General features: G+C 43.9%; 1 protein-coding gene across 1 annotated transcript in view; it reads left to right on the top strand.

Moving 5' to 3' along the window:
* Positions 1–14001, top strand: part of ap4b1 (adaptor related protein complex 4 subunit beta 1) — a 94498-nt gene that overhangs the window by 40950 nt on the left and 39547 nt on the right. The window contains exons 9-10 of the mRNA XM_034172074.1: positions 2316–2399; positions 2589–2692. Coding sequence (XP_034027965.1) covers positions 2316–2399; positions 2589–2692 — 188 coding nt within the window. The remainder of the gene's footprint in view (positions 1–2315; positions 2400–2588; positions 2693–14001) is intronic.

Raw genomic sequence — 14001 nt, 5'->3', positions numbered from 1 at the left:
GACCTTACTTGTGTGAAGCGCCTTGAGGCAACTTTGTTGTGATTTGATAAATGAAAATAAATTGAAATTGAACACTCCCCTGCCGACCACCATAGATGGAGTGTCAGGTGGTGCTGGCATAGCTGCAATTTGGAAGAGCCACTTTGAGGACCTTTTCAACTGCCAGAAACAAATGCATGATAACTATAATGACAAGGTAAATAGCAGATATGACGAGATATTTGTGTCTAGGGAGGAGATTGGGATGGCCATTAAGAACCTGGAAAAGAACAAATCTTGTGCACTTGGTGGCACCTATGCCGAGCACCTTAAATATGCATCCACTCATCTGCTAGACCTTTTTAATCATCATTTTTTTTAGTCTCTTAGTACCTGTCATTAAGGTCAAAGCAGGTAATATCATCTCCAAGGACAACTATCGGCCCAAGTTTTGGAAATTATATTATGAAATTGCATGTCTGAATACATGGTAGCCAAGCCCAATCAGTTTGGCTTCAAAAAGAAGCATGGCACAGATCAGTGTGTGTATATGTGATGAAAGAAAATGCCTGTAGAGTGCTTAATGGTAGTATGTTTGCATGTTTCCTTGATGCTAGTAAAGCTTATGATGGGGTAAATCACTCAGTCATCAACATTTTATTCCCAATATTTTACTGACTGATATAAAGTTTGTATCATTTCTCTCATCCTACGAGTTGCAGGGCTATATTATTGATTAACTTGATCTTTGTCCGTTCTGCTCCAAAAGTAATCACCCAAGGACTATTCCTACCGAGCTTGGCAGTCTTAATAGACTGCTCACTCATTTCCATGTTACAGTTAGGCCATAAATGCTTGGACAGAGACACAATTTCTGTAGTTTTGTTCCTGTATGCAATCATACAGTCATTGCATCTGCATTTGACCATGCATAACTAAGCTATTACTTTTTATTTGTGAATTTGTCCCACCCTCTCTGTTGGGTTTCGGGGCCTATTTGTTGTTGGGACCGTGACTCTATGACCCATACCTCATGCTCACAAGACTGGCCCGCTCCCATATGCAGGGTGGTGGAGTGCGCCTCTTCTTGGTGTAGCTTGTTTGCATGCCACGGAGTCGCTCCTTGCCTTGTGCTGATGTGGGGTACCGGTGTTGTGTCGAGATGTGCGGTCTTGTCGAATTGTGCGTCCCAACACATAAATCGACAGTTCCGCGTCTCGACAATATTGTGCTGTAAATACAGCGTGCCGTGCACATGCAAATTTGATCTTTTTAAAATTGAAAAAACACTTATTGCTGTTGTATTTTCATGTAAAAAAAACAAAAAAAAAACCTATGTGCATTTCCTTCAGTGGGGGAGCTCAACTCCGCTTGTGAATGTTCTGTCAAGTCAAGTGGTCGAGTTGTGCGTCCCGACAATATGGCGCTGTAAATACAGCGTACATATGCAAATTTTAAGCTTTTAAAGTTGAAAACACATGTATTGCTGTTGTATTTTCATTCCTCGGTCACTCGGTCGGGGAGTTAAACGCGGTAAAGAGAGGCACGTCAACCCAATGGGCGGAGGTGTGAAAGTCAGGGTAGAGAGAACTGTGCATGCGCAGTTGCATGGAGGGCTGGCTTCTCGACAGGAATGACATCTTGTCGGGACACCGGTCATGTCCTCTCCTGCAGTGGCTGGATTCCCCTGCCTGTGGTGCCTGTCATGGCTGTGGGCTCCCTGTGAGGCCCATCTGTAGTTTGGAGACAGGCTGGCACTGATGCCACTCCTCACATGTATTTAATTTATAACACATTTCAGCTGTCACATTGTGGCTTTAGCCCTGTTCCATCATGATCACCTCCTCCAGTAAGAACCATTTGTTTTTCTGTCACTGTCTCTCTGTTAACTTTGCTGGAGCTCTTGTGGACTTTGTCTTGGTCACTGTCGGTCTTTTGTTTTTCCTGTTACCTCTTAAAAGTAAGCAGTGGCAACAGTTCTCTATGAAACTTTGGGCTGGTGATGAAACAAATGAGGTCCCCAATTCTTAAAAAGGTAGAAATGGAGAGCAGACAGGACAAATCATTGAGTGATTTGTCCTGTCTGCTCTCCATTTCCACCAGTTCCACGTGACTCTTTTCGATCATTTCATCCAGTTGGGTAGGTATTTGTGGTGGAATGTCTTAATTTGTGCAGAATACCATTGTCAGTAGAAGCTGTGTCCCAGTTTCCTCTCATTTGTGTCTTCTTCTTCAGTTTGTCCTCGCTTCTTCAGGGTTTTACCCTGTTTAATGTTTTATTGTGTGCTCTGACATTTTGTCATTTTGTGGTTTGTTATACTTTATCCTGTGTGCAGGTTGTATTGGACGGAGTTACAGTGACAGATGTCTGGAGATCTTAACTGGACTGCTTGGGCTCAAACAGGAGCACATCACTTCTGGTAAATTCTGGGGTTTTTTTCCACACAAACGTGCTCACATACCATAGATTTCAGTCTTGACTGCCAGTAGTAGTAGTTGTAGTTTTTAAGTGTTTGTCAGATGGGTGGATTGTGTAGTTTGACTAGTCCCTTTCACTTGGTTTTCCTCTGTGCTAAACCACTGTTTTCTCTCTTTTTCACCGCTGTTAGCTGTGGTGCAGACAATGCGAGACCTGGTGTGGGTGTGTCCTCAGTGTAGTGACAGTGTATGTTTGGCTCTCGAGGGCTGTGAGGAGACGCTGCAGGACAGCCAGGTCAGATCTCAGCTGGCACCTGAACATCTCTCACATATACAGAGCTAAGATGTAAATACATCCTTCAGAAGAGTAAACAGAGGTTAGAGAACTCTGTCCTTCACTGAGGGATTTAAGCATCATCTTAAATAAAAATCTCTGGCATCTGTAAGTATTCTGCACCTGACTTTTTCTATAGGTTTTCTCTGTATTATTATATAAAGTTTGAAGTGTTTTGAAGTGACACATTAAAACAAAACATAGAGAGCATCTGGAAAGTATTCACAGCACTTCACTTTTTCCACATTTTGTTATGTTACAGCCTTATTCCAAAATGGATGAAATTAATTTTTTCCCCTCAAAATTCTACACACAATACCCCATAATAACAATGTGAAAAAATATTTTTTTTGAGATTTTTGCAAATTTAAAAATAATCATAATAAAAAAAATTAAGAAATCACATGTATATACACTCAACAAAAATATAAACTCAACACTTTTGGCTTTGCTCCCATTTTGTATGAGATGAACTCAAAGATCTAAAACTTTTTCCACATACACAATATCACCATTTCCCTCAAATATTGTTCACAAACCAGTCTAAATCTGTGATAGTGAGCACTTCTCCTTTGCTGAGATAATCCATCCCACCTCACAGGTGTGCCATATCAAGATGCTGATTAGACACCATGATTAGTGCACAGGTGTGCCTTAGACTGCCCACTCTGAAAGGTGCAGTTTTATCACACAGCACAATGCCACAGATGTCGCAAGATTTGAGGGAGCGTGCACTTGGCATGCTGACAGCAGGAATGTCAACCAGAGCTGTTGCTCGTGTATTGAATGTTCATTTCTCTACCATAAGCCGTCTCCAAAGGCGTTTCAGAGAATTTGGCAGTACATCCAACCAGCCTCACAACTGCAGACCACGTGTAACCACACCAGCCCAGGACCTCCACATCCAGCATGTTCACCTCCAAGATCATCTGAGACCAGCCACTCGGACTGCTGCTGAAACAATCGGTTTGCATAATCAAAGAATTTCTGCACAAACTGTCAGAAACCGTCTCAGGGAAGCTCATCTGCATGCTTGTCGTCCTCATCGGGGTCTCGACCTGACTTCAGTTCGTCGTCGTAACTGACTTGAGTGGGCAAATGCTCACATTCGCTGGCGTTCAGCACGTTGGAGAGGTGTTCTCTTCACGGATGAATCCCGGTTCACACTGTTCAGGGCAGATGGCAGACAGCGTGTGTGGCATCGTGTGGGTGAGCGGTTTTGTGATGTCAATGTTGTGGATCGAGTGGCCCATGGTGGCGGTGGGGTTATGGTATGGGCAGGCGTCTGTTATGGATGAAGAACACAGGTGCATTTTATTGATGGCATTTTGAATGCACAGAGATACCGTGACGGGATTCTGAGGCCCATTGTTGTGCCATACATCCAAGAACATCACCTCATGTTGCAGCAGGATAATGCACGGCCCCACGTTGCAAGGATCTGTACACAATTCTTGGAAGCTGAAAATGTCCCAGTTCTTGCATGGCCGGCATACTCACCGGACATGTCACCCATTGAGCATGTTTGGGATGCTCTGGACCGGCGTATACGACAGCGTGTTCCAGTTCCTGCCAATATCCAGCAACTTCGCACAGCCATTGAAGAGGAGTGGACCAACATTCCACAGGCCACAATTGACAACCTGATCAACTCTATGCGAAGGAGATGTGTTGCACTGCATGAGGCAAATGGTGGTCACACCAGATACTGACTGGTATCCCCCCAATAAAACAAAACTGCACCTTTCAGAGTGGCCTTTTATTGTGGGCAGTCTAAGGCACACCTATGCACTAATCATGGTGTCTAATCAGCATCTTGATATGGCACACCTGTGAGGTGGGATGGATTATCTCAGCAAAGGAGAAGTGCTCACTATCACAGATTTAGACTGGTTTGTGAACAGTATTTGAGGGAAATGGTGATATTGTGTATGTGGAAAAAGTTTTAGATCTTTGAGTTCATCTCAAACAAAATGGGAGCAAAACCAAAAGTGTTGCGTTTATATTTTTGTTGAGTGTAAGTATTCCCAACCTTTACCATGAAGCTCAAAATTGAGCTCAGGTGCATCCTGTTTCCACTGATCATCCTTGAGATGTTTCTGCAGCTCAGTTGGAGTCCACTTGGGGTAAATTCAGTTGATTTGGACATGATTTGGAAAGGCACACAACTGTCTACATATAAGGGCCCACAGTTGACAGCGCATGTCAGACCACAAACCAAGCATGAAGTCAAAGGAATTGTCTGCAGACATCTGAGACAGGATTTTCTTGAGGCACATACTTGGGGAAGGATACAGAAACCTTTATGATGCTTTGAAGGTCCCAGTGACCACAGTGGTCTCCAACATCAGTAAACAGAAGAAGTTGAGATCCACCAGGACTCTTCCTAGAGCTGGCTGCCCATCTAAACTGAGCAATTGGGGGAGAAGGACCTTAGTCAGGGAGGTGATCAAGAACCCAGTGGTCCTTCTGTCAGAGATCTAGCATTCCTCTGTGGAGAGAGGATAATGTTCCAGAAGTACAACCATCTGTGCAGCAATCCACCAATCAGGCCTGTATGGTAGAGTGGCCAGATGGAAGCCACTCGTTAGTAAAACGCACATGGCAGTCCACCTGGAGTTTGCCAAAAGGCACCTGAAGGGCTCTCAGGCCATCAGAAAAAAAAAAAAAATTCTCTGTGCTGGTGAGACAAAGATTGAATTATTTTCACTGTCTTCACCCAGGAGTGCGTCTGGACTCACTCCGCCAACACCTTAGTTTGCCGACAACAGTGCGAGGGTAGGCCTTATCAGGGACAACAGCAAGATCTGGTACAGGGAGGAGCTCAAACACCTGACACAGTGGTGTGCAGACACCAACCTGGTCCTCAGTATGCCAGGCGTCTTGGTTGGAGGAAACGGGCACCATCCCTACAGTGAAGCATGGTGATGGCAGCATCATGCTGTGGGGATGTTTTTCAGTGGCAGGAACTGGGAGACTAGTCAGGATTGAGGAAAAAGGTGAATGCAGCAATGTACAGAGACATCCTGGATGAAAACTTGCTCCAGGGCACTCTTGACCTCACATGGGGGTGATGGTTTTTCAGCAGGACAATGATGCTTAGCACACAGCCAAAATATCAAACGAGTAGCTTGAGGACAACTCCGTGAATGTCCTTGAGTGGCCCAGCCAGAGCCCAGACCTGAATCCGATTGAACATTTCTGGAGAGATCTGAAAATGGCTGTGCACTGATGCTCCCCATCCAACCTGATGGATCTTGAGAGGTGCTGCAAAGAGGAATGGGCAAAACCACCCAACGATAGGTGCACCAAGGTTGGGGCATCATATTTAAGAACCCTTGAGGCTGTAATTGGCTGACACTTAATACTTTGTGATTTCTTAGTTTTTAATTTTTAACAAATTTACAGAAATGTCGAAAAAAAAATCACGTTGTCATTATTGGGTGTTGTGAGTAGAATTTTGAGAGGAAAAATGAATTTACTCCATCTTGAAATAAGGCTGTAACATAACAAAATGTGGAAAAAGTGAACTGCCATGAATGCTTTCCAGATGCACTGTACATTACACATCTCTTAGTCTTGCTCATTAGCTTCCAATGTCTTGCAGAATCAGTATTTAAATTCTTGCTCCTGATATACAATCCATTAAATGGTTAAGGTCCTGTATATTTAAGCAGCATTTTTGCTGAAAAAGAGCCTCGGGTTTTGGATCAAGGCTAACTGGCTGTCAGAGCAAAAAAAAAAAGTCAGAGCAAAAAAAAAAAAAGGACCACAAGCACTGTTTTTGTTTCAAATAAACTTTGCAAACAGCTTCTCAGAAAGTCAGAGATGATGTCAGAACAAATTTAAAAAAATCCTGCATTTGTCTTATACAGTTCAATTAAAGTATCTTTTTTTAATGATGCTTTTGAAATACTTTGTGCAATATATGTTGTTTGGAAATGTTATATGTAGTTCAGGCCATAAGATTGCATCCACCTTGGCTAAAAACTCACACTCACTCACTCACTCACTCATCTTCAACCGCTTACTCCAATTAAGTGTCACAGGGGGCAGGACCCTATCCCTATCCACAGAGGTCAGTATAAGGACTGGAGTTTGCAGTCACACTGAACTGTGTCCTGGCAAGGAAGCGTGGTCGCCATTTTGGATCCGAGCAACTCAGTGGGCAGCGCGCATAGATGCTCAATTAGTCTCATCAAGAAACAGGTGGAATATGCCAGAAAGCTGCGCATGTTGGCAAAGCCACAAACGGAGGAAGAAGGGAGACAATATTTCCTTCCATAAGTAAGTGGTTTTGGTTATTCTTGTCACTTTGTCAGTGACATTTGGTCGATAAACAGGTTTATGCTGCCAGCCCATGCCTGTGTCGTCCGAAGACATCGACCATTAACGCTTCACTTATGTCTAGTTGATATTTTCCCCTGCTAGACTGATGTCTAGTTAAAATACTTGTCGTTCGTGGTTAATAGTTGGGTGGAGTTTTGTATCACTGAATTGTAGTGGGGTGTGGTCATGCGTGGTCTCATTTTTGCCAGTGCAAGTAAATAGGAGTTGCGGGGTGGTCCCATTTCTTGCAGTGCACAGTGCAAATGAATGTGTCAAGCTCGCACTTACTTGCTGGATATTGTTTCCAACTCCTATTTACTTGCCCTCCAATTTTTCCAACCATGTGCAACTCCTATTTACTTGCCTGTTTCTTGGTGGGGGGCAGATCTCCCAAATCCTAGTTACTTGCTCTGTAATTGAGTTAAGCTAACTGTATGAGCATGTGGGGAAAACTGTTCTGTCTTGGATCCCCTAGGGCAGGGACTGTCTGCAGTGTATATGTTACTCCGGTTTCACCGTTCAGCAAAGTATAGAAGAGTTGGGAGGGAGATGATTATCATCATCATGAGAACATTGGTGATAAATAAAATACAATCAACTTGGTCATAGTAACATTGCACATGGTGTAAAGCAGGGGTGCCCAACCTTTTTTGAACCGAGATCTACATTTAAAGTTGACAGTGTATCAAGATCTACCAAGCCATATGGAACGCCACAGCGTATTATAATTGTATTATTTTGTGCACTAATATAATAACACAATTTTCTGGCAGGTTTTAACAATAATAATGCATCATTGAAGTAAATGTGCATGGTGGAAAAGAATAAGCACAAGTAGGCCTCAGACTCGCCTCAAGTTGGAAAAGTTGTTCCTTACCTTAGTGGGACTTCTGGCACCGAGAGGAGGAAGCCGGTCTCTCATAGTCCGGACAGTAGGAGCTGAGTGCAGCTGTAAGCAGGCACTCAGACACTGTCTGTCTACATTAGAATCCAGATTTGGACATTCGTGTCAGGTGTTGCTCTGGATTTGAGCTCAATGTCATTTTTCAGTATGAGGATCCAGGTTGAAGAGTGATTCCACTTTGGACGATATACAGTCCACAGTTTTATACAGAAAACTGACAACAGGCTCTTTGGATGCAGAGTCAGTAAAGCTCCTGTCAAATTCTGACAAGATGCTCTGCATGTGACCATCATAACGTGCACTCTTAGGCTCCACGGTCTTTGTCCTGGTGCTTACGTTCTGTGTCCATGTTTGGAAAGTTCTGCAGGTCTCACTGTTGCAACCTGCTTGATAGCACATGTAATTTGCTTTTAAACTTGCTACAAATCCAAAAGCTGTGCACGTTCAGCATGGTTTGAAAGTTTCAGAAATTCTTTAATTTCAGGCAGAAGACCGTTCCAGAAAGGGCTGGACCGAAAGGCACAAGATGCACAGGAGCCAAAAAGGTCGCAGGAGTGTGCAGAAGGCCTGAAAAAACCCGCTTGTGTGCCGTGGTGGCTGCTCTATCAGTTGTATTAGTTACTAAGCTGTGTGCAGCAGATGTGTGTCTCCTCCTGCTGCGAACAGAATAAATATGTCCTCAGACTCCTGACCCGAACAGAACACTGCAATCTTGTTGGCCACATTCGTCACTCTTCATATTTATGGACCATGAATCATTGTGCTGCTTGCCGACTTTTCAATTCCTGGACTTTTCAAGTGAGCAGAGGGGATTTAGCCGGGTTAGCATTAGAAGTTAGCATCGTATTTCTTGTGAATTGTTTGAAGTGCTGCTCCGAATTCCCTTTCTTCAGTAAAGCCACATTTACATTGCAGATAAGACAGATTGATTTGCCATTCGAATAAATGAAAAAATAATACAGGATGAAAATGATCATTTTTCTTATCCACCATAGAAGAAGAGCTCTTCTTCAACTCTGGCGTTTAACAGGAGCTGGCATCCTTGTTCGTGCATTGATGCCACCTGCTGCATCAGTCTGTTATAGCAACACTAAATCGTCTGGAGTCCAGTAACAGATTTTTTTTTTTCATGCGATCGACTGGAACCCAGCCCATGATCAACTGGTTGGGCAAGCCAGGTGTAAAGTCTCAGGCAGATTTAGTTTTAGAAACACAGGCATTTTGCAAAAGAATCCCATTTGCGATCTTGTAAAATAGACCAGAAGGTGTTCAAGGAAGTCAGTCTGGGCAAATTCAGTTTGCATTGGAGAACGTTCCAATGAGAGAGAGCTGAAACACTAAATCTTCAGTGTGGACACGAGGTACACGAAAAAATAACATGCCATTCAAGCACAGAGCATAATTATCAGATCTCTGAAATAAGCTGGATAAATAGGTCGGAACCAGACCGATAGTTTTGTAAACCAGAATCATCCAGTGTGTGTAACGCCTGAGAGACAAAGAGGGCATGCCCGCTTTGGCGACTCACAGTGGTGGGTGAGGCAGCAACCAATCTAATCTTGACCCTAGTGTATTGAAAAATTACAGGCTGATATCAAATCTATCATTCTGTTCCAAAATTTTAGTAAAGGTGGTTTCACGGCAGCTCGTAGACCACCTCACTGAGAATGATCTTTTTGAGCCGCTGCAGTCTGCTTTTAGGAAATATCACTCCACAGAGACAGCGCTCACTAAAGTAGTGAATGATCTTCTGCGAGCAATGGACTCAGACACCACTACGGTTTTGGTGTTGTTAGATCTCAGTGCTGCATTTGATACCGTGGATCATCATATTTTGCTCAGTAGGTTGGAGAACTTTTTTGGGATTACTGGAAGTGCCCTTGCCTGGTTGACGTCATATCTGTCCAGCCGTTCTCAGTGTGTCTTGTATAATGGCACTACCTCTGACCTTGCTGACATGCGATTTGGGGTTCCACAGGGATCTGTTTTAGGCCCCTTGCTTTTCTCCCTGTATGTGGCACCCGTTGGGCGTATACTGCGGAGGTTTGGGCTTGCCTTTCATTGTTATGCTGATGATACTCAGTTGTACATGCCCATAACTGCGGGAAATCTCACTCCCATAAAATCCCTGGAGGACTGTCTTCTATCATGAGAAGTTGGATGTCTAGTAACTTCCTACTTTTAAACTTTGATAAGACTGAAATGATGGTTCTTGGTCCAGCGAGACATCGGCATCAGTTTGACCAGCTGGCGCTCAGCCTGGGTTCCTGTGTCATACATCATACGGACAAAATGAGGAACCTTGGGGTAATTTTTGATCCCACGTTGTCTTTTGACCTCCACATCAGGGATGTTACTAGGACTGCTTTTTTCCATCTGAGAAATATAGCGAGGATCCGCCTCATCCTGTCCATGGCTGATGCTGAGACCCTGATTCATGCTTTTGTTTCTTCTAGACTAGATTATTGTAATGTTTTATTTTCAGGGTTACCACAGTCCAGCATTAGGGGTCTTCAGCTGGTTCAGAACGCTGCCGCCAGACTTCTGACACGTAGCAGGTCTGAACATATCACACCAATTTTGGCATCTTTGCACTGGCTCCCTGTCTCTGTGAGAGCAGATTTTAAGGTTTTGTTATTGACTTATAAGGTTGTTAATGGACTGGCACCATCTTATCTGGGTGATCTGGTGGAACACTATGTGCCAGCCCGGGCTTTGCGGTCGCAGGATGCGGGACCTCTCTGTGTTCCCAGGGTGAAGAAGAAGTCAGCAGGTCAAAGAGCCTTTTCGTATCGTGCACCCACCCTGTGGAACAGTCTTCCTGCGACCGTGAGGCAGTCTTGAGTCTGTGGACATTTTTAAGTCAAGACTCAAAACCTATTTTTATTCTCTTTCTTATGGATAGTTTTTATTTTTATTTGTTTTATTCTTTTACTTGTTTTTATTTATGTATTTGAATTTTTTATTAATTTTTAATTATTTATTCAATTTTATGTTTTTTTAATGTTTTAATATGTATGGCGCCTTGAGACGGCTTTTGCTGTGATTTGGCGCATTATAAGCTAATTAAATTAAACAACCAGTGATGCGAGGATATCAGATTCTGTTGTTTGGAAAGGGGGGGGGTAATAGGGGTGGCAGGGTGTACGTCATGTGCAGATGAGTTCGTATCAGTCTCTGTCCGTGTGTGCATAAAGTCTGGAGTTGCCTTGACAACAGCAAACTGTAGGGGAGGGCAGGTAGATAAGAAGGGAGTCGAATGCTTCACCAAGGCTGTTGAAATCCTTCTGGAGGAAAAACAAGCGGGGCATTTTGATCTTCGGTAGCTGATAAGGTTGCCATGTTTGGGGTTAGGCAGAGAAACACAGAAATTCCATTTACGGCTTCACTGATCGTCCAAATCCAGTTTATGAGTATTCCCTGGTCTCCGACATCTTCCTCTTCCTTTGGACATTTGCTCCGAGATGGTTTCCAACTTGCATTTGAGTTCAAAATTTCAACACAGTCTGAGATTGTGCCGTGCCCACCTCATTAATCATGACAGACAGGTGTGGGGTTGTGGTTGTGGTAGCAGCCATCTTGCCAGTTTTCCAGTAGGGCAGTGCATAATCCAATCAGCACCAGCCTCCTACCACAGAAACAAATAAAAATAAATCCTCAACGTCTTCCACGGAGAGTGGTGCCAAGCACGCAATACGCCACTTCTCCCAGGTGTCGAGACGATAGCCCACAGGATAGGTTCCATCTGGGCACACAGGGTCCCCCAGCCCTGATTTCCTTGTTGAAAAAATGGTGTCAATAACGTTGAGAGACCAGCTGATCAATTCCATGGTTATTCCAAATATAGTTTGAAGAATTCACAGTCTGGTGAAGTTGGGACTTTTGAAGGTTGGAGCAGAGATAGAGAAACACAGAGGAGAGGACAGAGGAGGGGATGTGAGCGCCCCCACCGAAGTCCCAGCTCAGAGTCATTTTTAACTATGCTGGTGTTTTTCAGGTCAATGAGTGTGTTTTCTGTGTGTGTAAAACTGCTCTATAAGAGTGATATACACATCAGAAGAAGAAGATTTAGTCAAATTAATCCTTGCAGGTACCAGGACATGAGTTGATGTGAAACCGAATCATCAGTAGCTGATACTGACCAGATGCAAGTCCCTAAGCTGGAAAATGCAAAGATGGGTGGGGGATGTGCCTGACCAACACAAAACATATAAGCAGACAATGGATAATGCAAGGATAAGATTCATTATTACTGTTGGTAGCAGAATTTAAATTAAGCGGGGGGGGGGGGGGGGGGGGGGGGGGTGTAATTAATTACCAAACATGAGGACATTATAGATACTGAAAAAGAAAAAGAAAAAATATAATTAATTACACGACATGAAGACATCTGGAGCGCTGCTATCAGCTCTTCCTCTGATGTGTACGAGGGCTGTCAATAAAGTATAGGTCCTTTTTATTTTTTTCAAAAACTATATGGATTTCATTCATATGTTTTTACGTCAGACATGCTTGAACCCTCGTGCGCATGCGTGAGTTTTTCCACGCTTGTCGGTGACGTCATTCGCCTGTGAGCACTCCTTGTGGGAGGAGTCATCCAGCCCCTCGTCGGAATTCCTTTGTCTGAGAAGCTGCTGAGAGACTGGCGCTTTGTTTGATCCAAATTTTTTCTAAACCTGTGAGTCACATCGAAGTGGACACGGTTCGAAAAATTAAGCTGGTTTTCGGTGAAAATTTTAACGGCTGATGAGAGATTTTGAGGTGATACTGTCGCTTTAAGGACTTCCCACGGTGCGAGACGTCACGCAGCGCTCTCAGGCGCCGTCGTCAGCCTGTTTCAAGCTGCAAACCTCCACATTTCAGGCTCTATTGATCCAGGACGTCGTGAGAGAACAGAGAAGTTTCAGAAGTCGTCGGTTTCAGCATTTTATCCGGATATTCCACTGTTAAAGGAGATTTTTTTTAATGAAAGACGTGCGTCAGGACACAGCCGGCGCGGTGCGGCGGCACGGGAAAAACACCTCCGTGTTGATAACCATTTGTAAAATCCAGGCGGCTTTTGATGGCTTTCAGTGGAGTGAGTATATGAGAAATTGTTTATCAGCTGGAGATGTTCCAACTTGTCCTCAAGGCTTCCAACAGAGGTGTTTTTCCTGTGCCGCCGCACCACGCCGGCTGCATCCCGACGCGCGGACCCTTCAGAAAACACACTCATTGACCTGAAAATCAGAATCAGAAAAGTTTAATTGCCATATGAGTGAACAAGTTCACAACATTAGGAAATTGCTGCAGTACTTGGTGCTAACATAAAAAAAATAGAGCAGTAAAACAAGTAATACGAGGTCTATTAGATAATAAACCGACCCTTTTATTTATTTTTTTTTAACTATATGGATTTGAATGACGTGCGATTACACCAATCATGCTTGAACCCTCGTGCGCATGCGTGAGTTTTTTCACGCGTGTCGGTGACGTCATTTCCCTGTGGGCAGGCCTTGAATGAGATGTGGTCCCGCCCTCTCGGCTGAATTCTTTTGTTTCACACGCTGCTCGAGACGGCGCGCGTTGCTTTATCAAAATGTTTTTTGGACCTGTGAGGAATATCCGAGTGGACACTATTGGAGAAATTAAGCTGGTTTTTGGTGAAAAGTTTAATGGCTGATGAGAGATTATGGGGTGTTTCTGTCGCTGTAAGGACTTCCCACGCAGCGGGACGTCGTGCAGCGCTTCCAGGCGCCGTCGTCGGCCTGTTTCGACCTGAAAACATCCTAATTTAAGGCTTAATTCACCCAGGACGTCGTGAGAGAACAGAGAAGATTCAGAAGAGGCCGGCATGAGGACTTTATGCGGACATTCCACTGTTTAAGGACATTTTGTAATGAAAGACGTGCGCGCAAATTCGCTGAGTCGTTTCCGTGATGACTCGGCAAATCTGTGTGCGCCGCGACAGGAAAAACACCTCCGTGTTGAAAACCATTTGTAAAATTCAGGTGGCTTTTGATGGCTTTCAACAAGTGAGTAACTGAGAAATTGTTTA

Source organism: Thalassophryne amazonica, chromosome 6 (genome assembly GCF_902500255.1).
Source record: "Thalassophryne amazonica chromosome 6, fThaAma1.1, whole genome shotgun sequence".
Classification (NCBI taxonomy): Eukaryota; Metazoa; Chordata; class Actinopteri; order Batrachoidiformes; family Batrachoididae; genus Thalassophryne; species Thalassophryne amazonica.
This window is presented reverse-complemented; position numbering and strand designations above follow the sequence as displayed.